This window comes from Rhineura floridana, chromosome 3 (assembly GCF_030035675.1).
Source record: "Rhineura floridana isolate rRhiFlo1 chromosome 3, rRhiFlo1.hap2, whole genome shotgun sequence".
NCBI classification, from domain to species: Eukaryota; Metazoa; Chordata; class Lepidosauria; order Squamata; family Rhineuridae; genus Rhineura; species Rhineura floridana.
In genome coordinates this window covers 122,839,941-122,865,778 of record NC_084482.1, presented here as the reverse complement: position 1 = coordinate 122,865,778, position 25,838 = coordinate 122,839,941, and the positions used below count along the sequence as shown (strand labels likewise).

General features: G+C 45.0%; 2 protein-coding genes across 3 annotated transcripts in view; one reads left to right on the top strand and one right to left on the bottom strand.

Annotated features, from left to right (window-relative positions):
• Positions 1-1,279: 1,279 nt before the first annotated feature.
• LOC133382283 (lysophosphatidic acid receptor 6-like) lies at positions 1,280-17,040 on the bottom strand. 2 transcript variants are annotated; one of them, XM_061621964.1, is made up of 2 exons: positions 16,478-17,040; positions 1,280-3,730 (listed from the first exon to the last, which is right to left on the bottom strand). In XM_061621964.1, exon 2 carries the CDS (start codon positions 3,728-3,730, stop codon positions 2,666-2,668), a length of 1,065 nt encoding a protein of 354 aa, XP_061477948.1. In that variant the 5' UTR covers positions 16,478-17,040; the 3' UTR covers positions 1,280-2,665. The 2 variants fall into 2 exon arrangements, with proteins under 2 accessions (XP_061477948.1, XP_061477947.1); XM_061621963.1 differs by lacking the exon at positions 16,478-17,040 and adding an exon at positions 5,516-5,558.
• An 8,712-nt stretch (positions 17,041-25,752) lies between these two features.
• The window catches only part of GRK6 (G protein-coupled receptor kinase 6), a 30,764-nt gene continuing 30,678 nt past the window's right edge, over positions 25,753-25,838 (top strand). The window contains exon 1 of the mRNA XM_061617637.1: positions 25,753-25,825. The gene's annotated coding sequence lies outside the window, so the exon portion shown is untranslated. The remainder of the gene's footprint in view (positions 25,826-25,838) is intronic.

The following is a 25,838-nucleotide window of genomic DNA, read 5'->3' as shown; positions in this document are numbered from 1 at the left end:
ATGATTACAGCCGTCGGGAGTTCGCCTCCATTTGCACTCAAGCCGTCTCCTTTCTTGCTTCATCACTCTTAGCTCCGGGGTAAACCAGGGAGCCAATTGAGTTCTGCAACGGAGAGGGCGCACCGGGGCGATCGTGTCAACTGCCCGGGCCATTTCTGTATTCCACAGTGTGGCCAGGGTTTCGACAGGACCGTCAATTCTATCAGCCGGAAAATTCCCTAGAGCCATCAGAAAACCCTCAGGATTCATTAGTCTCCGGGGACGGACCATCTTAATTGGTCCTCCACCCTTGCAGAGGGGAGAAGACAATGTGAGTCTAAACCTTAATAGGCGGTGATCTGACCATGACAAAGGAATAGATGTAAAATTCCTCACTCTCAGATCACCATCCCCTAATCCAGAGGCAAAAATCAAGTCCAGAGTGTGCCCCGACACATGCGTAGGGCCAGTAGCAAACATATAACATATGGCAGTGGTAAATATGCTCTGGGTAAGGTGGCACAGTGTGAATCCTTCTTGCCATGAAGACAATGGCAACCATCTCATGTGTAAATGCTGGTGCAGACAAGCCCATAACTAAGGGCAAAAAGTTTGCCATGTTAAACACTACAAAATAATGTGCCTATAAGCATGTGGCTCTTCAGAACACATGTTCTCCTGTATCTTTAGAAATATGCATCTCTTCTTTTCTTTCTATAGTGTTCACCAGGAGACACCAGTATACATGGTGTCATGCATTTGCCACGTTAAGTATGAATCAGACAGAAAATTTTCTCCAGAATTAGCTCAGGACCCTCTTCCCTGCATCATTATTCATCTTTTTGGAGTATTCATTCCAGCATCACTCCCTAAAATGGCTTGTTCCAAATGATCCGTCCCTGTTTCTTTATTTAGAAAGATAGGTACACACTTGTAACTTAAAACTACAATGTTGTACACTTATTTGGGAGTAAGTCTGATTGAACTCAGTGGAATTTGCTTCCTAGTGCATAGGCTCAAATGATTGTTTTGTAGGTATATCATCTCAAAACTGTAGACCATAAGATGTTGTGTATGGGACAGTTGGAAAGAAAGAAACAACATTTTGTTTGCAAAACAAGAAGATGTAAAGAGGACACATACAAGAGCGTAAGTGGCAATATGAAGGTTCAAAGCAGGGATGCATATTTGGAGCATTTGTTGGTATTGTTATGCTCTCCCCACTTCCCCAAGCAGAGAGAAGTTCCAGGGGCAGACAGAAAACACTGGAGATGTATCTTGTGTTTGTAATATTTGCTTTATTTACAAATCTAAAAGTGGAGCATAAGTGGAAACAAACAGGCACTTAGATAAGGAAGCAGATCCTCTTCCCACATCAGAACCCCAAAAAGAGATAATTCCTGTATCCAACGGTGTTTCACCTTCAGCCAACTCACAACCCCCTCTGACTCTGTTTCTAAATCCAGTTTTGAAACTGCTGTCTCTCTCTCTCACACACGATCTGTCAACCCCTACACATATCAGACCCCATCCCTGCAAATTGTCAATTCAGTAAACATCCAGCATCATCAGGTTCTTTTGCCCAATCCCTATTTCCCACCCTGACAGTACAATCCTACACCTGTCTACTCAGAAGTAAATCCCACTGAGTTCAATGGGGCTTACTCCTAAATGAGTACAGGATTGCAGCCTAGGTTACCTTTGGCAAAACATAGCGTTGTAGATCCACTCACAGACAGCAACCTTATAACACTGTACGGGACTTTTGGCACAGGCAGGAGGAGCCCTATAGGTTGCAGAGGTGGTGTCTCCCAGAAAATTGACTTGTGGATGTGTCCCATGTGTCTAACAACCAACAACTGCTGTTGAGGAAGTGGGATGACTGTTTTCTGTAACATCAATCTTCATGGAGTGTCCACAGAATATAACAGATATCACATAACAGGAAGTCCATAAAACTGATACAGTACCATATATTTGTTTTGCTATCTATGTACAGCAGTGTCCAGGACTTAAGTTCTGCACTAAGGTTCTTCATGTCCCAGATATCCTGGTAGACATCCAGCAAATTAATTCATTTCCTCAAGATTATTTCCAGAGCAGACTTTGAAGGGCTTACCTATCCCACTTAGCCAAATAAATATTGCAATGATCATGAAGCCTCTGGACCTGATGAACTCCATTACATCCTCTTTCCCTGATTTCTGATTCTTGACTGCCAAACTTCTCTTTCAGCCTTTGTCTCTGCAACAAGCACACCTCTGTGTTGCTCCACAAGTCACTCCTCTGCCCTACTGCCTTTTGGACACCCAGTCTGCTTATACTCCTCTCTAGACTTGTTTCTGCTTCCACTGCCTTCAGATTGTCTCTTTGACTACAGATTTGATCTGATCTATGGACTCTGCAAACATTCTGATTCATTCCCACATACCTTGGCTTGCAACAGCCAAGCCAAAATTACAGGTCTTGCATCAGCATGCAATATGCCAGTGATTCCAGCCTTTAAAACCAGCAGCCTTAAGTGTATTAAAATTGTCCTCACATTAAGATTATTCCGTCCTCTTGCTTTCTCTAAGCCAGGATGCCATTCTAGCAGTTGATCCTGTTCAAAGGGCAATGGGTAATACTTTTTGATGATTCTGTGCTGGGCACTCCAGATGGTGTGGATCTTAGGTAGGACCTCCAGCTAGGCCATGCTCCTCAGGCCCTCCATTGTTGGGCTAGCAGGCTTCCCTGAATCCATGAGGTTTTGGCTGCTTGTGCCACAGCAGGGCAGCCTCCAGTTGGCAGGCTTCATGTTGAAGTAGTACACCAGAGGGTCAAGAGCACTGTTGATGCTAGCCAGGGCCATGGCTACACGTTGGGCCGAACAAGTGAAGTGCAGCAGCCCCGGAGATGACAAGACACCAATCCGGCCGAGTGTGTGCAATGTAAGGATGATATGGAATGGCAGGAAGCAGAAGGTGAGTAGGGTAGTCACCATCAGGAGGGTGTGGAGAGAGTTTCTCCGTAGTAAATAAGCCTGAGGTGAGCCATGGCTCAGGTTCATGATGCGCCGGGCAATCACAGTGGAACAGATGAGAATGGTGAGGAAAGGCACAAAGAAGCCCAGCGCAGAGGAGGCTAGGACCATAGCAGCCAGACCTCCACCCCAGACATGAGCTGGGAAATGCTCCATGCAGGCTGTATTCCCATTTGGGAAGCGACGGGTCACAGTGCTCTTGGAGAAGAATGCCAGGAGCCCAATCCCCACCACGGACCAAATAGCCATAGAGATCAGCACACGGTAGAGGGGCCACCTCAGGCGCAGGTAACGGACAGGGTGCATGACAGCCAGGTAACGCTCCAAGCATATGCAGGCCAGGAAAAGAGTGCAGCTGAACATGTTGGCCAGAAAGAGCGCATTGGTGGCTTTACACAAGCCTTCGCCAAAAGGCCAGTCATTGCGTCTAGCATGATACACAGCCTGTAGTGGCAGTGACAGAGCAAACAGCAGGTCAATGACAATGAGATTATAGATGAAAATCATGACAGGTGGCGCCTGGGCCCGGGTAGCCCAGCTGCTCCACAACGCCACACCATTTGAAGCCAAGCTCAGTGCACAAACCAGACTGTAAGTGATTGGCAGGAGCAAGTACTGGAACTCTGCTTCAGCAACACACCGCAAAGGTGCTGAATTGTTAGGGTGGGATCTTGGAACCTCTCTTGAAAGGAAAGTCTTCCCTGGAGGATGTGTACCGGTCCCCCACATCTGCAAAGCAAAGAAAAGATCTGCATGTCAGATTAATCCAGTGATGACTATTCTTGGAACCCTTCAGGAACTCCAAGTATACATCTCAGAGAAAATGTATGGAAATGTCCCTGGGGGGAGGGGGGAATGATAGGATGAACTATTTAATAAGGACACAGTTTGTCCCTGTGTACAACACTATATTAGGGACGGGGGAGAAATTTGATTCAGTTTGCATCTAAATCAGAACTTGCCAAATCTGCCCTTTCCAAAACAATAAGAGAACTGAAACACAACTATCCTTTGAAATTCACACTTCTCCAAATTTTGCAATTCAGTTTTCCAACCAAGTAATATGTTTAAAAAATGCATATACTAGAGTCAGTGTGCATTAAAATGCATATATTAGTGCAAACAACATACAAAAAAGCATTGCATTAGGGGAAATTGCTGTATCAAAATGTATCAGGCATACAAAAATGTGTATATTAGGAGAAACTCGCACTAAAATACTGATGAATTTTCATGATGACATTTTTTAAAAAACAAAACAAAACTGGAAACTGAAGTGGGAATGTGGTGACCTGAATTTAAGATTGGGAAAATGAGAAACAGAGAAACCAAAATTGGCAGATTCGTCCATCCTTACACTACACCCTCACTGACCAACATCATTCTAAGAAAACTCTACATCCCAAGGATTCCAAGTATATATTTTATTGGGTTGGCTGTGGAATAGGTAAGAAAGCTCTGTAATTGCACAGTGCTTTTTTCCCCATCAGAAATCCCTGGTCCAATCAGTTTTGGGGACCTGTATATAAATAACCTCAGGGAAATCTTCTGTCTCCTCTTATCCTTAGCTTCCACCTCCTCACACAAAATACATCCCAGCCCTCCTGGAAGTACCCTTGTTAGCTCATTCCCTCTCTCACCACACTTTCCTGCCAAAGAGTTTCCCATGCTCTTAACTTTGGTAGCTGAAAGGGATCCTTTGGTTCTAACGACACCCTATTAGGTGTTGCGGCATTTCTTAGCAGGGGATGAGCATCAGTTTGCCATCCTGCTGTCGTCTCTGACAAAGATTTGTTGAGCTGGAAAGAAACTGCATAAACTCAAAAATGCAAAAATCCTATTTCTGGATAGGTCCTCTAGAACTTGGCAGCGTTCAATATCCATTTGTGACAGGGGAGTTGCCTTTGCCGGTCCTGCTTCTCCCACACTTCCCAGCAACCCCAGCAATTCTTTGCCAGAGCCGGCCCAAGACATTTGTCCTCACTGTGGAAGTCTGTGTAGATCCAGAATTGGCCTCCACAGTCACTTAGGGACCCACTGTTAAAGACCTTATCTTGGGAGACAATCTTACTTGGCCAAGAGTGATCGCCAATGAATGAATGATGCAGAATGCCCCTCCCATTCCACATACAGAAGCCAGTTGGTCTTGTGACTGAATCTCAGTTTAATACAGACAATGGGATAGTATCCTCCACTGCCCCTGAGGGCAGCAGGCTAGTTATGGGGGCTCAGGCCAGGCCAGGTGGCACACACAGCTCTCTTCTGTAACAAAAGGGATGAGCAGTGGGCTCTGGAGAAGCAGCTGTGGGGTGCTCCCTGCTGTCTCCCAGTATTTACCACCCAAGGCAAAGAAACCGCTTAGAGGTTTTACTAACAATTAAGCAGTACACAAATTTTGTTAAATAAATAAGGCAGTTACCTTACTCTGCCTAATGATAGGGCTTACTCTTCTTTGCAGTGTAGCCCACCAGAAAGGCAAATGTGGCTAACCCCAGAAATCTATAGCATCCATACCTTCTGTGTGTGTGTGTCTGGGTCAGTCATCCAAAGAGATGTCTGCTCCTCTGGTGTCTCTGTGGGACTTGGCAGAGATGCAGTAGTTGGTTGGAAAGACAGTGTTTGGCACCCCTATCAGCCTGTCCCTGTTTCCTATGTTTTGTCCCAGACTTTGGTGCTCATGATGATAAGATTCATGACTGCTGGGCCCACAGAGTAGTCCTGGCGTAGGCTTTGGATACTGTTTCCTCTGCTGTGTGACTCAGCTTGGACCCTCCTTTTTAACAGTAAATTCTCATTTTCTCCTTCACCCTATCCTATATTTTTACACAGAATCAGGCCTTCGGTTTTCTGCATCCAGCAAATTAGATCTAAAAGAACCTCCACAAGATTGAGCAGTGTATTCAAGATACTAGTGTGCTATTTGTGTGCGTCCTTTGCCGGCTGGTTGGGAGTTGGAGGCTCTTCTGAGGAATGAACAGTATGGGTTAAAGAAATTAGCAGTTCTTTTGAATTTGGTTCTTATAAAACTAGAATTTATTCAAGTACCCCAAGAGTGTGACTAGCCTTTCTTGGGCCTTGCTATTAGACATGATAGGGTCTGATACCCTTGTATGATGAGGAACATGAACATTCTGAGAATACAAAGCACTTTGCATATACAGTAGGACCCCACTCATACGGCGGGTTACATTCCAGACCCCCGCCTAAAAGCGAATCCTGCCTAAAAGCAGAACTCCATCAATAAAATGGGGCCCGACGCCCGACGCCCAAAAAACGCCATAAAAGCAGAACAAGCGTTGTATGAGTGGGGCCTTACTCTAATTACTCTAAATGAAAGCAGCCGTATTAGCGGAATGCTGAAAAGCAGGCTGTGATGTTCCTATATTAATGTATATATGGTAAGTGTTGTTGTTTTAGAAGATACATGGTAAGTGGAGTGAAAGAGGAGGGGGAGTGAATGGGCAGTAGAATGCGAGATGATTGGCTGAGTGTTTAAAATGGCTGAATGTATAAAAGGAAGAGTGAGAGTGGAATCGGGGGGGGAGAAGAGAACTGAGTGGGTTGGTTGGTGGGGTTTAGAGAGTTGTTTGCCAGGAGGGAGGTGGAGTTCGGATTAGTATTGAGTAAAACCATATGCTTATGTGCCTTAAGAAGAAATCTTGTTAATCTTGTTAGCTTTGTTATCTGTAATAAATACTTAATTTGGTTTACCAAAGGCCTGATCCTTGGCTGGGGTTTCACAGACCAGAAGGGAGGGTAAGGTAATGACCAAGGCTGAAGGGGAACTGTAACAAATGGTGGCAGCAGTGAAGAGAATAACAATACCAGTATTCAGAGTCTCTGGGAATACTAGTATTGGGACGTTACTGGTGGTTGCCTAGCAGGGGGATCTGTTGAGATCTGTGCTAGAGCGGGGAGAGAAACCATAAGAGAGAGCGGTCCGGACTGGTGGAGTCCCTGGTGGTGCCTAGTGACAGGCAGTAACCACGAGCAGGTAGGAACCTGACAGGGAGAGCCAGGGAAGGACGCCTCACACGTGGTGTCAGTAGCGGTGGGATACGAACAACAGAGAATCCAGATACAGTGGTGTGGCAAACAGAAATAACAAAACAAGATTTCTTGTGAGAGTGACTGGCAAAGAGTGTGTGGCAAAGAGTGAGTGAACTCAAACACCATGGCTGAATATATAAAAATGAAAAGAGAGGAGCTGGTGGAGAAGTGCATAACATTCAATTTACCTCACGAGGGTAAAGGGGTAGATGAATTGAGGGTAGCACTTATAGGATTTGCAACTGCCCAGCAAAAACAACCTGTCAGAGAAGAGACCCCAGAAGGATATTTAAGCAATCCCGCTTATGTAGAGTACTTGAGAGAGAAGCTAAGATGGGAGGCTGAGGAAAAAGACAAGCAGAGGGAGTTGGAAGCTGAGAGATTGAGGAGGGAGGCTGATGAGAAAGAAAAGCAGCGGGTCTTTGAGGCTGAGGAAAAAGATAAACAGCGAGAGTTGGAAGCTGAGAGATTGAGGATGGAAGCTGAGAAGTTGAAGATGGAAACTGAGAGAATGAGAATGGGGTTTGAGGAGAGGGAGAAGCAACGAGCAGTGGATGCCGAATTACAAGTAGAAAAGTTAAAATTTGAAAGAGAGAAGTTTCATTCTGATGAAACAAGAAAGGACAGAGATGGAGCAAAAATAAAAATTACTCCAAAGGACTTTGCTGTCTATGAGCCTGGTCAAGATCCTCAAATTTACCTCAGCACCTTTGAAAAAGCAGCTCAGTTGTGGGGGCTACCTGAAGATAAATACATGCAGTATTTATCAAATCTGATTAAAGGGGAATTGGCTGAGGTATACCAATATTTCCCCTCAGACAGGCCCGTCACCTATGCTGAATTCAAAGAAGCAGTGTTTAAAAGATTCAGACTGGAGCCTGATTATTTTAGAAAGCTTTTCAGAAATTGCCAGATACAGACAGGGAGGTCTTTCGTGGAACTGGGAGCAAAGTTGATGGATATATTTGGAAAGTGGATGAGTAGTGCCAAAGCTCAGTCAGTGGAAGAGGTGAAAAGCCTCATGATACTGGATCCATTATACCATCAGTTACCACCAGAAATAAGGCTCCTGGTCAAAGACCGTTCCCCTACATCGGTGCAGGAGGCCGCAGAGATGGCGGATCACTTCGCCTCCAATAGAACTGGCTGGGTGGGGAAAACATCAAGAGAGTTTAAACCCAGACCATATAGTGCTGGCAGAAGGGATGTGGTACCACAGCGAGTGAGTCCTCCATTAAAATCTGAAGGGCACAGGACACCCCAGAGTGGATCTGTGTACCCTAAAAGTGAGGAGAAATTATGCTACAAATGTGGTAGACCAGGGCACCTACGTTTTCAATGTGAGGTTGCCAACCCCAGTAGTAATCCTGCTCAGACAAGGGCAGTGAAAACAGAGCCCAAGGCTTTAGAAACAGCGAAAAAGGTTCAGTTTTGCCAGATAAACTGGACAGAAGTAACAGACCTTGATTCAAGTCTGAGAGAGGAAGTGAGTGTACAAGGGGCAAATTATTGGGCATTGCTTGACACTGGTGCCGCTCAGACGTTACTGAGGCCAGATTTAATAAAATCTGAAGAAATATTACCTCAGGAAACTGTGACTATCCAAGGAGTGAGGGGTCAACCAGAAAGGTTGCCTGTGGCCCTGGTGGATATGACTTGGAGAGGCCGAGAGGGCCGATATAAAGTAGGCATTAATGCCCAGCAACAAGAACCAGTAATACTGGGAAGGGATGTAATGGGCGCCCAAGGAAAGATCTATGTAGTGACCAGACAGCAACTTGGCAGAGAAAAAGAAGCCATATTAAGGGGGGGCTGAAACAACAGGGTGGAATCTGTTAACCAGCCTCAGGTCACCATAGCAACCACTAGCAGGCCTGCTGAAGAAGACAAACTGTATCAAGTGGTCTCTGATAATGATGAGGCAGATCAATTCAGGGAAGAGCTACAAAAAGATATAAGTTTGAAGCAGATAAAGGAACAAGCTCTGACCCAACAGATTCCTTTCACTGACAAACTGAGGAATCAAGTTGTGTGTGAGAATGGGATTTTATATAGACTGTGGATGCCTGCTGAGAGAAAGGATGAATGTGAACCAGTGAAGCAATTGATAGTACCTAGCAAATACAGAACCAGATTGCTAGAAGTAGCCCACGATGTCCCATGTGCAGGACATCTGGGAATAAAAAAGACCAAGAGGAGATTGGCTTCACATTATTATTGGCCAAATATCTCCAAGGATGTAAAACAACATTGTCTATCTTGTGGAATATGCCAAAAGGTGGGAAAGAGTGGAGTAAAGACCAAGGCACCCTTAAAGCCCCTTCCTATAATTGGACAACCCTTTTATAGAGTGGGAATAGATTTGGTGGGCCCTTTTTCCAAACCCACAAGGCATGGCAAGAAATATCTAGTGGTGGTGGTGGATTTTGCCACCAGGTACCCAGACGCAGAAGCACTGAGATCTGTAGAAGCCCCTGTAGTGGCAGAGGCTTTATTAAAAATCTTTATGAGGCTGGGTTTCCCTCATGAAGTGCTGACAGATCAAGGCAGTGTATTCATGGGAGACGTGATGCAATGTATGTGGAAATGTTGTGGTCTAAAACATCTAAAGACCACTACTTACCATCCCGCCACTAATGGGCTAACTGAGAGATTCAATGGAGTTTTGAAGGGCATGATAAGAAGCTATGTTCAAGATCACCCACAAGACTGGGATGAACGGTTGGGATGCTTCTTATTTGCATACAGAGAAGTCCCTCAGGAGTCAACAGGCTTCTCACCCTTTGAACTCATGTTCACTAGAAAAGTGAGGTGACCTTTGGAACTGCTAAAAAATTCATGGGAAGGAACTCTGAGAGAGTACAAAACTTCTGTAGTAGATTTTGTATTGGAATTCCACAATAAATTAACATCAATGATGGAAGTAGTGAAAGAGAATTTGAGTCATGCACAGGAGAAGCAAAGTTACTGGTATGACAGAACAGCCAGAGAACGTGTATGATGTGGGAGATATGGTTATGGCGTTCATACCCAGGAATCATGACAAATTACAGGCTAACTGGGAAGGACCATATACCATCAGAGAAAGGCTTGACACAGTGACATATGTAATCACCACAGACCAATTAAACAAAAGCAAAGTGGTTCATGTAAATATGTTAAAGCCTTACCATACCAGGGATGCAAAGGTGTTGCAAGTTACCTTATTCCCTGAGGGAAGTGGGCCTGAACTTCCAGATTTGGTACAGGAAAGCAAAGACAAAGGAGGGGTAGATCAAGTGGAATGGTCAGAGGAGGTAGAGGAGGAAGTAAAAGAAGAGATTCTGAGAGTTTTGAAAACCTATAGGAATCTCTTTAGCAACAAACCTGGCCGAACCAGTATAGTTATACATTCCATTGATACTGGAGATCATGCCCCAATCAGATCTGTTCCGTACCGTGTGAATGGGAAAGTTTTGAATGAGATCAAAAAGGAGGTGGAAGATATGCTGGAATTAGGAGTGATCAGGGAATTCATCAGTCCCTGGGCCTCAAGTATTGTCCTGGTTCCGAAAAAAGATGGAACGACAAGGTTTTGCATTGATTATCGGCTAATCAATAAAATTACTGTCCCAGATGCGTATCCTATGCCTAGGGTAGACGCAATGTTAGAGTTATTGGGGGCAGCAACCATTATCTCTACGCTAGATCTCTGTAAAGGATTTTGGCAAATGGAACTAGACGAGCAATCCAGAGCCAAAACTGCCTTCAGTACACCAGATGGGTTATATGAGTTTGTGACCTTACCCATGGGACTAAGGAACTCACCAAGTTCATTTCAGAGGCTAATCAATACTGTGTTGCGAGGCATGTCAGATTTTGCAGTGGCCTATATCGATGACGTGGCCATTTTTAGCAAGTCGGTGCCTGAGCATGTCCAACACCTGACAACAGTATTGGAGGCCTTAAGAAAAGCAGGCCTCACAATAAAAGCTAAGAAATGCCAGTTTGGACTAAAGGAAGTAATCTATTTAGGACATAAGGTGGGGAGTGGGAAAATCACCCCCTTATGGAGCAAGGTGGAGGCAATACAAGCATGGCCGATCCCCTTAACCAAAAAACAAGTAAGGGCATTTCTGGGTGTGGCTGGATTTTATAGGAAGTTTGTGAGAAATTTTGGGGAAATAGCAACCCCCTTCATGAATTAACAAAGAAGAAGTGTTCTGAGCGTGTGGTATGGACGGATGAATGTCAGAAGGCTTTTGATCTACTGAAGCAAGCCTTGTGCCAAGGACCCATATTAATAGCACCAGACTATGAGAAACCATTCATTGTGGCTACAGATGCGTCGGACCTGGCGCTGGGAGTCGTCTTGCTACAGGAGAGAGAAGGCACCAGACATCCAGTGGCGTACCTGAGTCGCAAGCTGACGCCGAGGGAGAAAAACTATTCGTCGGTCCAGAAGGAGTGCCTAGCGGTCATGTGGGGACTGAACAAGTTGCGCCCATACGTGTGGGGACGAAGATTCACAGTGACTACGGATCATCGGGCCTTGTTATGGTTGCAGACTATGAAAAACCATAACACTATGCTGCAGAGGTGGTCCTGGGCCCTACAGGACTATCAAGTGGACTTCCAGTTCATCAAAGGCAAGGACAATGTACTGGCCGATGGACTTTCCAGGCAAGTGGCTGGGACTGCAGTGACGTGACCAGACAGAGGAACAAAGAAAGACATTTTCCCCATAGAGACTTTTATTTGTTAACGTGACGTATAAATCCTGGAACAGGAATAATATTCTGCTGTTGTTTAAGGGGGGAGGGAAATGTGATGTTCCTATATTAATGTATATATGGTAAGTGTTGTTGTTTTAGAAGATACATGGTAAGTGGAGTGAAAGAGGAGGGGGAGTGAATGGGCAGTAGAATGCGAGATGATTGGCTGAGTGTTTAAAATGGCTGAATGTATAAAAGGAAGAGTGAGAGTGGAATCGGGGGGGAGAAGAGAACTGAGTGGGTTGGTTGGTGGGGTTTAGAGAGTTGTTTGCCAGGAGGGAGGTGGAGTTCGGATTAGTATTGAGTAAAACCATATGCTTATGTGCCTTAAGAAGAAATCTTGTTAATCTTGTTAGCTTTGTTATCTGTAATAAATACTTTATTTGATTTACCAAAGGCCTGATCCTTGGCTGGGGTTTCACAGACCAGAAGGGAGGGTAAGGTAATGACCAAGGCTGAAGGGGAACTGTAACAAATGGTGGCAGCGGTGAAGAGAATAACAATACCAGTATTCAGAGTCTCTGGGAATACTAGTATTGGGACGTTACTGGTGGTTGCCTAGCAGGGGGATCTGTTGAGATCTGTGCTAGAGCGGGGAGAGAAACCATAAGAGAGAGCGGTCTGGACTGGTGGAGTCCCTGGTGGTGCCTAGAGACAGGCAGTAACCACGAGCAGGTAGGAACCTGACAGGGAGAGCCAGGGAAGGACGCATCACACAGGCCGCCGAACAATGAGGCCCTACTGTATTATCAGTAATCTGCTTAACAACAATGTAGGATCGGTTAGTATTAGTATATCCTTATTGCACATGGGGGGCTGAGGTTGAGAGGTAACTATTATGCCCTAATGGCTTGCCTAAGGCCATCTAGTAAGATGGGGATGAAACTAGGGACATTTGGTTCAGAGTTCATGGCTTACATTATTATGTATTATGCTGTATCAGCATCATCTTTGCAATTGCTATGAATGTGTTGTATAAAATTTTGCTTATGGAAAGAAACAATGAATTTGAGCATCACTGAGCTCTGATACTTGGATTAACACACTTTGGTTCACTTGGGCATGCAACTTCTGATAGTGGAGCCAAGTGACAAACGCTGCTGGAACTACCTCAGCTTCAGAGCTTGGAAGTAATTCATTACAAGTAACAAATTACTTGTAATTCATTACTTTTTTGAGGAACGAGTGGGTAATTCCTTTACATTTTGATTGTAATAGAACTAGGAGTAATATTATTACTTTTGTGGAATAATTGTAATGTTTCCAGCATTACTTTGGGGCATTATTTGGGGGGGGGGAGCAGGGGAAGTCTGCTCTGATTTGTGAATGAAAATCATGTGCTTCAAACTGGGCTTCTGTGCAGCATTGCTCTTCTCTTGTGCTCCGTGGGTAGGTAGGAGGCAATGAGAGAGGAGGTGGAAAGTGAGACAGGGTGGAGTGGAGAAAACAATTGTTTTTAAAAATGGATGGCTGTGGTGAAGAATGGAGTGGAGGGAAAAAGAGCCGGAGGGCAAGAACATGGATAAAGGAGGAGAAGGAGGCAGCAGCAGAATGGAGATAAAGAACTGTGGAGGTGAAAGATGAACAATGTGTGTGTGTGTACTGTGTTTGCACTTGGCACACAAAGTGGCTTCTACCACCCTCTCTGGCTACTGTGCTGCATTTGCAGTATTTTAACTTTTTTGCATCTCAGGGGAAAATGTTTGCTTGGGTGAGTGTCCCTTAGTTGGTGGCAAGGCAGGGTCCGGGAGGTGGTTAAGTGAGAGAGATGCTTGCTGACTGAGTGGGGGGGTTGCACTTGGTTTGATGTGCAAAGATCTGAGTAGTGGCCTTTGCCTCCCTCCTCACCTCCCTTACCAGCGGAGAGACCACCATTGTTATCTTATGGATAAAAAGAATTATTCTACTACCTCTGTATGTGTGTGTTTATTTTTAATGTTGCTTTAGGCTATGTACAGCAGCCCAAACCAGCACCTTGTAGGCGTTTTTTTAAAAAAATAACTGAAATGTAGTTGGAATGATTACTTTTGAGGAAAAGTAAAGTAATCAGTTACTTTCAGAGCAATTGTAACTGCAACAGCAATTACTACTTTTTGGGCCACTTAATTGTAACTGTAATTTATTACTTTTTAAAAGTAATCTTCCAAGCTCTGCTCAGCTTCCCTGGAAAACCACCACTTCCCAAAGTGTTCTGTCTGGATCCTGGCTTGTGACTTGTGTGACAGCACGCATCCCTGTAAGCAAGAGCATGGCCTATGCATCTCCTTCCTGGCTGGTCTAGATTTTCCCCAGCCCCCAGATCTGACACCAGAATGTACCATCCACTTGGGAATTTCTCATGGTGGTGGGTGACAGCTGGGTGATGAGCAGGATTTCAACAGGCAAAACTTTTCTAAACATATGAGTGCAGTGATGTGGCAATTTATTCATAACATTTTATACTGCTGAATATAATAAACATCTCAGATCAGTTCACACAAAAATAATCAAAATATAACAGTAGAATTCAGTAACATTTCCTAAAAACTAGACAGAAACAAGTGAAGGCTGTATATCGCAAGCCTCCTTATGATGCAGCTGCTAAAAAGTACAGGAGCCCTGTCAGAAGAACTGATACACCTGTTGGATTGTGTGCCTGACAATTGGGTCATTTCCTTATGTGTACCACTTCTGGTACACAGATCTATGTTGTGGCTGAATTTGGAATACTGTGCACATTTTTGGTTCTTGCCTCAAAAAGGATATTATAAAGTTGGAAAATATTCAGAAAAGAACAACCAAAATGATCAAGGAGATAGAGCGATTCCCCTATGAGGAAAGGTTGCAGCATTTGGGACTTTTTAGTTTAGAGAAAGAGCATGTCAGAGGTGACATCACAGAAGTGTATAAAGTTATGCATGGCATGGAGAAAGTGGATAGAGAAAAGCTTTTCTCGCTTTCTCATAACACTGGAACTCTTGGACATCCAATGAAGCGGAATGTTGGAAGATTTAGGACAGACAAAAGGAAGTACTTCTTCACACAGCACATAGTTAAACTATGGAATTTGCTTCCTTAGGAGGCAGTGATGGCCACCAACTTGGATAGAATTAAAAGAGGATTAGACAAATTAGTGATGGAAAAGGCTATTTGTGGCCACCAGCCGTGATGGCTATGCTCTGTCTCCATAGGCAGAGGCAATATGCCTTCAAATACCAGTTGCTGGAAAACGCAGGAGGAGAGAGTGCTCTTGTGCTCAGGTCCTGCTTGTGGGTTTCCCATGGGCAACTGGTTCGCCACTGTGAGTACTGGGCTGGATGGGCCATTGGCCTGAACCAGCAGGCTCTTTTTTTGTTCTTATGGATGGCCAATGCCTACACCAGGGCTGGCTGAGTGAGGCTGATGGCAGTTGTAGTCCAAAACATCTGGAAGTCACCAGGTTAGTGAAGCTGGCCTACACAAATCTACTATTCAAATCCACTCCCATGGCAGCAACAACATATATTGAAGTCCAGCATTTTTAGAATAGGGTGGTAATTTACAAGGATTCTGGAGCAACAATGAGATGCTCTACCCTGGTGCGCTCTATGTTTTCCCCATAGTCTTCTAGGTTCCATTACATGAGCCTGCTTGGTGATGAGTTATGGGAAAAGTGAAGTAAACCGAGAGAGAAAGGTTTAGGGGACAAATGCCCATCCCAGAGTTGTAGGCAAAGCCTGGGACTGCATTATAAAGGTACACAGTTACAGCCATGTAGCTGCGTACCTCAATCTGTTTCAATGACTAAAAGTGCAGTCCTATAAATATCTGCTCAGAAATAAGCCCTATCAGTGGGGCATAATCCCAGATTAGTGTGCATATGATTGCTTGTGGCCCTGCGCTATAGCTGGGAGCAGAGGTGTTCCTAGGTAATGGAAAGACCAGACAAAAAGGCCATGACACAAATTGCATTTGCATTTTATATATGCTATTATATACATAAAGATGCAGATTTAGGTCTCTGAGCAACTTTAAAATGGCCAATGGCTGGGATCTCACTGGCAAGGTGCTTTGCAGAATGCCCAGCAACCCTGTACACAAGTTTATTTTTAAAAATGGAGGGGAAGGAGTAGGGCAATGTAGGCCCAGTGCAAAAGATCCCAGGGTTCCCACCCCCTAACACCCCTGGCTGGGAGCAAGATAGTGAGATTCTACTTGTAGCCTTGCTACCAGTACATCCCCATACGCTGACCTTAACTCATTGCTTTGGTTTCCCCATTGGTACAAAACTGTGTCGCCTCATCCTCCACTCCTGCTCAGTGATGCCTTTCTTTAAAAAAATTTTTAAATAACCACTTATTATTTTCTTCTCTTTTGCCAGCAACATTGGGAAACTGTCTTATCTCTGGAGAGGAACCTCTGTCTAAAAAGGAAACACTTCCTGTGCCTGCCACATCAGCCCTTCTGCAAAACCTCTGATAGATCCCAATTAATATTGCTGAATCATTTTGGCATACAGCTGACTACAGCTGTCTACATGGGAACTAGTCTACATGGGAACTAAACATGGAGCAGGCAGGAGGCCCTGGAGTTCCAAGAAAATAATTTGCCAGCTGCTTGGAGTTGGGTGTTTTGTTTTGTTTTTTGCTTTCCTGCAGTGCCACCTGCTGCTCCACTTATGCCAGAGCATGAAACACCACCAAGGTTTATCTACCTTTATCCTTGGGAAGTCTTGTTCTGAAACTCCTGATACTGAGGGTCAAATGAGATGTGACAATGGAGATGATGGTGATGATCCTGCCCTTCCTCCTGCATCAGACCAGCATCTTGAATGAGACATTGCAATCCCGATCAGCAAGTGCCATTGCCACTTCAGCCTTCTACTCAGAATTGCACAAACAATTCTGCCTAGCAGTAGTGAGTGACAGCAGCAGAGAACATCCCAATATTCCACACACAGGAACATTCAGAGGCAGGCACCAGCCATTTCAGTTTTCGTTACCCAAGGATGTGGGCAGAGGTCTGGCCTCCCATATGTCTTCTTGACTCTTGCCCTTTGCAGCTGATAACATCTAACCGAGGGAGACTGATCAGGAAAGTAATGAATGCAAGAATGTCTGGCCTTATCCCTCTTTAACCCTTGTGATTTGGATAATTACAGGCCACTAATCAATCTACCATGTTTGCATAAGGTGATTGAACTAACCATAGATGTGCATCTCAGGCACTTCTGGATGAAAGTGCTTATCTTACCAGCCTGGCTTTTGGCCTAGTTTTGCGACTGAAATTACTTTGGTTATCCTGGCTGATAACCAGAAGGGCTAGGGGGAGTGTCTGACAATGTTAATTCTCCTGGGCTTTTCAGTAACTTTAATCATTGATCTTTGGCTGCATCTGTGTGGATTGGGTTTTTTGTAATGATTCTGCTTTACCTTACTTAGAGATGTGAAGGGGGGGGGATGGGAAAATCCAGGGGGAAGAATTTTCCAATTTTTTCTCCAATTTTTTGAGGGGAAAAAGTTTCAGGAAAAAATGGGGAAAAAACCCTTCCCCCTTCACAAAAAAACCCCAAACAAATCATTTTCCAGGCCTTCACATGAAAGTTTGAAATAGTGGTGCTGGGAAACTACTGCTCATCCCTATGGGAATTCTCTCATCCCTATGGGAACCTGTGCCCTTCCTGATGGACTTCAGCTCCCATCAACCCCAGCTAGTATGGCTAATGATCAGGGATAATGGGAATTATAGTTAAGAACCTCAGGAGGGCCACAGGCTCCACATCCCTGATCTACATAGAACTAATAAGTTATGTTGTCCATATTTGGGGTGTAATATATCCCTGATATTTCAATTATGCACAGCTCTATTTTTCCTTCCCTTCAGTCTCAGTTGTGACAGTGACTTCACTGAACAGGTTCTGGAGACAATTATGGCCCAGGTGAGAGTTAAAAAATGTGTAGTTCACCTATGAATATTTACTTGAAAGCAGTGATGAATCAGCTCAAATTATAACCAGCTCATTAATAACTAGTCTGAGAATGCTTGAAATATTTTTTCCCCTGCAAGATTTCTAAATTGGCCTGTATGTGTGCATTCTTATACCAATGCTTGAGAACTGCAGTGTGGGAATGGGGAAAGTAACACATTTCCTAGGCAATTGTGCAATGACCCCTTTCCTTCCACTTGTGCTGTGTGTCACTGTGCTGGTACTTGGTGGCTGGTACTTGCTACATGTCTCCAAACATGAGAAGGCAGTGGCTCCACTGGGTACGGCAGATAGGTCATGGGCAGCATTGTCACCAGTCTTATGGGTGGTGGGCACCACTGAGAAGTGGCAGCTGTAACACAGTTCATTCACTGCACTTTTCAACAAGTTCTCCCTCCAAAATAGAAGCAGAGCTACATCTTAGTAAGTCACAGGGTGGGTTCCCAGCAGACAGTAGCCAGCCTTCTTTGTTAGGTGGGGCAGCCACATTTCTAGGTGGGGCATTGTGGGGGGAGAGGCACATAGTGCTAGCCAATCCCACACACATACACTGGTGGAGTGGATGTGAGGGCTGCGCCAGGGGAAGGGAAAGACAGTGACCTTCCCCCCACTCCTCTTTCAGAGAGTATGTTAACTTACATGAATCTTACATTTAATTATTTATTACATTTATATACCGCCCCATAGCTGAAGCTCTCTGGGCAGTTTACAGCAATGAAAAACATTAAAAACAAATATATAAAATTTGAAACACAAAAAACAATTTAAAAGCACAATTTAAAAAATGTAAAAAAAAAATTAAAAACACATGCTAAAATGCCTGGGAGAAGAGGAAAGTCTTGACCTGGCACCGAAAAGATAAGTGTTAGCGCTAGGCACACCTCATCATATAATTCATTCCATAATTTGGGGGCCACCACCGAGAAGACCCTCTCCCTTGTTGCCAGACTCCCAGCTGCACTCAGAGGAGGCACCCGGAGGAGGGCCTTGGATGTTGAGCGTAGTGTACGGGTGGGTTCATGTCGGAAGACGCGTTCCATCAGGTATTGTGGTCCCAAGTCGTGTAAGGCTTTATAGGTTAAAACCAGCACCTTGAATTGAGCTCAGAAACATACAGGCAGCTGATGCAAGCAGGCCAGAATCGGTTTTATATGTTCGGACCGTCTGGTCCCTGTTACCTATCTGGCTGCTGCATTTTGCACAAGCTGCAGTTTCTGAACTGTCTTCAAAGGCAGCCCCATGTAGAGTGCATTGCAGTAATCTAACTTGGAGGTTACCAGAGTATGGACAACTAAAGCAAGGTTATCCCTGTCCAGATAGGGGCGCAGCTGGGCCACCAACCAAAGTTGGTAGAAGGCACTCTGTGCCACCGAGGCTACCTGAGCCTCAAGTGACAGAGATGGTTCTAGGAGAACCCCCAAGCTATGAACCTGCTCCTTCAGGGGGAGTGCCACCCCCATCCAGGACAGGTTGGACATCCACCATCGGGTTAGAAGAACCACCCACTAGCAGCATCTCAGTCTTGTCTGGATTGAGCCTCAGTTTATTAGCCCTCATCCAGTCCATTGTCATAGCCAGGCACTGGTTCAGCACATTGACAGCCTCACCTGAAGAAGATGAAAAGGAGAAATAGAGCTGCGTGTCATCAGCATACTGATGGCAACACACTCCAAAGCTCCGGATAACCACACCCAACAGTTTCATATAGATGTTGAACAGCATGGGGGACAGAACTGACCCCTGCGGAACCCCATACTGGAGAGTCCAGGGTGCCGAGCAATGTTCCCCAAGCACTACCTTCTGGAGCCAACCAGCCAAGTAGGACCGGAACCACCGCCATGCAGTCCCACTCCCAATTCAGCCAGTCTTCCCAGAAGGCTACTGTGGTCGATGGTATTGAAAGCTGCTAAGAGATCAAGAAGAATAAACAGAGTCACACTCCCCCTGTCTCTCTCCTGACAGAGGTCATCATACAGGGTGACCAAGGCTGTTTCCGAGCCAAAACCAGGCCTGAAACCCGACTGAAATGGATCCAGATAATCGGTCTCATCCAAGAGTGTCTGGAGCTGGCCTTCAACCACTCGTTCAAGGACCTTGCCCAGGAATGGAACATTTGCCATCGCCCTATAGTTATTAAGATTTTCTGGGTCCAGGGAGGGTCTCTTCAGGAGTGGTCTCACTACTGCCTCTTTCAGGCAGCCAGGGACCATCCCCTTGTGATGTCCTTATATGTTAAATCCTGTAAATATGGTAAGTGCGGGTTTATTAAGGGATATATGGTAAGTGAATTGAATGAGAGGGGGGAGTGCATGGGTCGGAAGGCTGGAGAATGCTGGATGATGATTGGCTGAGTGTTTGAATGGCTGAAGGTATAAATGGGAGGATGACAGTTGAGAGGGGGTCGGTTGGTGAGAGTTGTTGGAGAGTCGTTAGTGGAGAGTTATTTGGATGGGTTGGTTGGCAGAGTTCTGAGGGAGGGTTGGATTATATTTGGCTGATATTTAGACAGTATATACATGACCAGAAACATAAAGAGTGACACTATATGAAACCATACGCTTGTTAAACATTCCTAAAGTAATCTTGTTATTTCCTGGTGTTATCAAATAAATACTTTTATTGGTTTACCAAAAGCCTGATCCTTGGCTGGGAATACACAGACCAGAAGGGAGGGCAGGGTAATTACCAAGGCTGAAGGGAAACTGTATCATATGGTGGCAGTGGTGAAGGGAGATATTGTAACAACGTCAAGTATCCAGAGCAACCCAGGATTGTATGCTTTACAGACAAAGATACAAGGGGGTTGTGGACAGCAAGGACACCCAGACACAAAGTAACAAGCTATAGAGAGACTGAGACAAAGTCTCTAGCAGTATTGTTTACAGGGAGTGACTGGTGGTGCTGCCTAGCAGTGGTATCTTGTGAGATCTGTGCTAGAGCGGAGTGAGAAAAAATAAAAACGATGATCCTGACTGGTGGTGTCCTGAGGTGGTGCGTAGTGAAAGGCGGTAGCCACAAGCAGGTGGTGCCAAAGGTGGGATCATCACACCCCTGTCGCAGAGAAGCATCAATCACTTCCCTGGCCCAGCCAACTGTTCCATCCCTGCTAGCTTTTATTAGCCAAGAAGGGCAAGGATCCAGCACAGAAATGGTTGCACGAACCTGTCCAAGCACCTTGTCAACATCCTCAAGCTGTACCAACTGAAACTCATCCAAGAAATTGGGACAAGGCTGTGCTCTGGATACCTCACTTGATTCACCTTCTATAACACTGGCGTCTAACTCCTGGCAGATGCTAAAGATTTTATTCTGGAAATGACTGTGGTTACCCATCACTAAACTAATTGGGGGGCCCTTAGGTCTCCCCACTTGGCTCTGAGTCCTGTCTCCCAGGTACATGACTCAAGACCCACAAAAAGGCAGACAAAGCAGGAGCCACCTCAGCCAGCCAGCTTATGTATCCCCTCCAGAGAAGGGACAGGGGGAAGAAATCAGCAACAGCTGGCTGAGTACCTGGGTCCTGGTCCTGCAAGGCATGACACCTGCCGAGCAGAAGTCCAACAGGAAGAGGGTGGTGGTGGTGGTAGCTGAGCAGCAGCAGCAGCAGCAAGCAGGCAGGCAGGCAGGCAGGCACACAGGCAGGCTGGCAGACAGCAGCAGCAAATGACTTTCCTTCCCTGGACGATGATGGTCCTCTTCCTCCTGCAGGCACTGGGTTACACTGACTGATCCACAGAACTTTCAAATGGTGATAGTTCTACCAACTCCTGAATTCTCACCCATAGGAATTCTGACACACTTATCCCATATCCTGATATGTGTCAAGTCAGAAGATGTTCATCTTTAGGCTATTTATGAGCACTAGCCTATGTGTCAACATATTATAAGTGAGTCCATTTTAAAATTAACACCAGTTTTTACATTGTGTTACATTATCTTCCCTTCCCTCCCCTCCCACCTAGAACAAACTGTTAGGGCTTATCCAAACGGAGCGGGATAATCCACGGTTTCCATATTCGGTTTGTCATCTGATAGTCCTCACTTTGCCTTTTAGTTCGCTCTTTCCCAATTAAAAAAAAAGGCTTTTTTGCATCCGCACACGCAGCAGTAAGACCCCTACATTATTTTTGCTTTTTCCAAGCTCTGCCTCTAAAAATTCCCCCTATCAACCGATTGGTCAGCAAAAAAATTACGTATGCTCCTCTCCCCTTTGCAACGAAGCACAATATGGCTGTAAAGGAGTTCTCGCCTCCGAAGGAAAGGCTGCTGGTCGGTTTCACACCTGCCTTGTTTGTATTTGCTATATTATGCTTAAATGAATGTATGCTTTTCTGCCTTTATTGATATTTAAGGAGATACACACGCTGGCAATTGCACTTATTTCTCCAAAAAAGAAAGAAACTGTCACACCCTCCATTCTCCCTTTCCTTCCCACGGAGAATGAAATTGACAAAGCTTTCCAGAGCAGGCATGAAACTGACCAGCAGCCCTTTTCTTGTTTGTATTTGCAATATTACACTTAAACAAATGTATGCTTTTCTGATTTGAAGCAAAACCCCCAGCAAGTAGAATGAAATTGACAAAGCTTTCTGGAGGCAGGCTGAAACCGACCATCCCCCCTTTCTCACTTGCTGTGCATTGCAGATCTCACCCAGAGTGGCCGCCCAGTTTGCAGGCTGGCAAAAAATAAAATGCATCTGCGCAGTAGTTGCAGACCCCCCCCCAACACCCCACGATTGCGATGATTGGTTCAATTTTCCCGGGCTTATTCTCGCACATGCGCAAAAGTGCAGATACATGATTGGCTGGAATGAGGAGAAGGGGCAAGGGGAAATGCCCAAGAACCTCCCATCACCTGTAAAATCCGTGGTATTGCATCCTAACTCCTGAAGGCACAGCAGATGATTCCTGATTTTAAACAGCAAATCACATTTTTGCCGGTATTGCAAGGAGCGGATTTAACCTGCGAAAATGCGTAACAGTGCAAGACATCATTTGGACGACCGAAAAATAATGAACACACATAGCGGGTGTGTCACACATTTTGCAGTCGTCTGGATGAGCCCTCAATTGCCCCTATAATTCAAACTTCAAACTATATTAATAGTACAATCCTGTATATGTCTACTCAAAGGTAAGTCTCATTGAATGCAATGCAGCTAATTCCCAGTATAGGGGTATAGGACTGCAGACTCCATGAGTTAACTGAACCCCAGAATGGGCTAAAGCAGAAGTGAGTCCGTGTGTATAGCTTCACATTATGGTTATATATTTATCTTTATTTCCTCTTTATTATAGCTAGTGGCTCTGGGAATACCTATGTGGCAGAAAAGGAAAGGAAAGAGTATGGGCAGCACCACTTCAGATGGAAGTTCACAGATATAAATGGTCTTTTATTCTAAGTTCCCTGCACCCAGAAAACCAGCTTGTAACAGAAGAAGGAACCAGCTTGTAACAGAAGAAGGCTTCAGCCAAAACTTTCTTCCTGACATGGAATTTCCTAGGGAATGGGATTTATTAATATATGGTATGGAAGAGCATATGAGCTTTCACTTGCAGTCTAAAAGTCTTACAGTGCAGGTTCAGGCTCACCATTTCAGAACTAGGCCAGAGCGAACCTGGAGAAGGATTAGTGTACCATTATAGTATAAGCAGTAGTATAAGCAGTATCATATCTGAGGCAGGGAGAAGTTACTATATGCTAAGAAAAGTCCTGTAAGACAGTGGCCAAATGCATCAGAGGGAATGCATGATTCATCCCCTAGAGAGCTGCTATTTAACATATATATGAAGCCGCAAATGGTTATGACATTGAGCTCTATCCCATAATTGTCAAGACAGAAAGTTCAAGCCTTGAAAGAAAGAGTGTCTGGAGGCAGTAAGGGGGTGGCTGTGAGCCAACAAACTGAAGCTGAATCCAGGTAGGATGGAGGTGCTGCGGGTGGGAGTAGCTATGCACAGTTTTGGCTGGTGTGCCAGCTGTGACCTGCCCTGGATATGGATAGCCTGCCCATGGCTATCCATGCTCTGGTAATCTCCAGGATGAACTACTGCCATTCACTTTACATGGGGTTGCCTTTGAAGATGGTTCAGAAGCTGCAACTAATGCAAAATGCAGCGGCCCAAGTGTTTATGGGAGAATAATATTACTCCCATTATAAAACAGCTACACCGGTTGCCAATTGTCTTTAAGGCCTAAGGGTGGTATTCAGTGCTAGTCCTACTTAAAGCAAACCTATTGAAGTTAATAGCCACGCCTAACAGGCTCATTAATTTCAGGGGGTCTCCTTTGAGTAGAACTTGGTTGACTACAGCCTAAGGTACTTACGTTGACATTTAAAATCCTGAATGGATTGTGCCCCAAATACCTGCTAAAGAGGCACCCTGGTGGTCCCTGCATGGGGGGGTGGCAGCAAGGTCAGTAGTGCAGATGGGGGCATTGTAGGGCTTTTTCAGTGGCATCTCCCAAACTCTGATATGATCTCCCCTCTCTTGCTTTAATGTTATGCTCTTTTAGGGGAAAGATGGACACATACCTCCTCTGCCAGGCTTTTGGAGATGACAGGATGTAATTAGTTGAGGTCAGCTTGTAGCTATTCCTGTTTCATGCTATTGCCTGTTATTTTAGTTTATGCTGTGTTTATTTTGTATTGAACATAAGAAAAGCCTGCTGGATCAGGCCAGTGGCCCATGTAGTCCAGCATCCTGTTCTCACAGTGGCCAACCAGGTGCCTGGGGGAAGCCCGCAAGCAGGACCCGAGTGCAAGAACACCCCTGAGGCTTCCGGCAACTGGTTTTCAGAAGCATACTGCCTCTGACTAGGGTGGCAGAGCACAGCCATCACAGCTAGTAGCCATTGATAGCCCTGTCCTCCATGAATTTGTCTAATCTTCTTTTAAAGCCATCCAAGCTGGTGGCCATTACTGCGTCTTGTGGGAGCAAATTCCATAGTTTAACTATGCGCTGAGTAAAGAAGTACTTCCTTTTGTCTGTCCTGAATTTTCCAACATTCAGCTTCTTTGAATGTCCACGAGTTCTAGTATTATGAGAGAGGGAGAAAAACTTTTCTCTATTCACTTTCTCAATGCCATGCATAATTTTATACACTTCTATCATGTCTCCTCTGACCCGCCTTTTCTCTAAACTAAAAAGCCCCAAATGCTGCAACCTTTCCTCGTAAGGGAGTCGCTCCATCCCCTTGATCATTCTGGTTGCCCTCTTCTGAACCTTTTCCAACTCTATAATATCCTTTTTGAGATGAGGCGACCAGATTGATATTTCACTTGGTTTTAAAAATATGCATTGGTGTGTTTTAATATGCACCACATTGCCTTATTATGACCGTATGATGAAGGGTGGTATCTATCTGTCTAAACAAATAAATAAAAGAATCTGCCCTGCGAGGATGCTAATACCTAACACTTATAATGACACTAGTTTAGAATTCAAGAAAAAAAGTTTCCAATTTCTTCTCTTTAGAGGATTTAGCTGCAATCCTACGCACATTTATTTTGAATTAAGTAATTCGCACTGAGATTTAACTGGGCTTTTATTTCCGAGTGACATATACGAGATCTGACCGACCTACACATTTTACCTGTACCTTTTTATTTTAAATCCTTGCCAACCAAAACTGCACATCCTGATTCCTTTGCACACGATTCACATGTGGGAATCTTATTTCATGCCCTCTGAAACTGCCTATCATACCTCCCTCGTCAGCACCAACTAGCTACTTCTCGTCCAATCACATATTGGCACGGACAACGTTTCCAACCGAAAGGAAGAAGACAGCTCCTCTGCTCAAGCCTGTCCAATTCCTTACCACGGTGACCCGATTGGCAGCTCTTTTTTCAAGGGTTTCCCCCACCTTCTCTCAAAAACACAGTTTTAACCAATCACCCCGCGAGAAAGACTCTTCGCGCTTGCAGCCCGCCCCTTCCACACCTCCAATGAAAAAGAAGGGCAGATAGGAGGCGAGGGGGGGACTTCCCAGACCAGTCACGAATCGATGGGGGCCGTGCTAGAGCAGAGATTGGCCGAGGCGTGCAGGCAGTGGGTGGGGTTGCAATGGAGGTAGGCGTTGGAG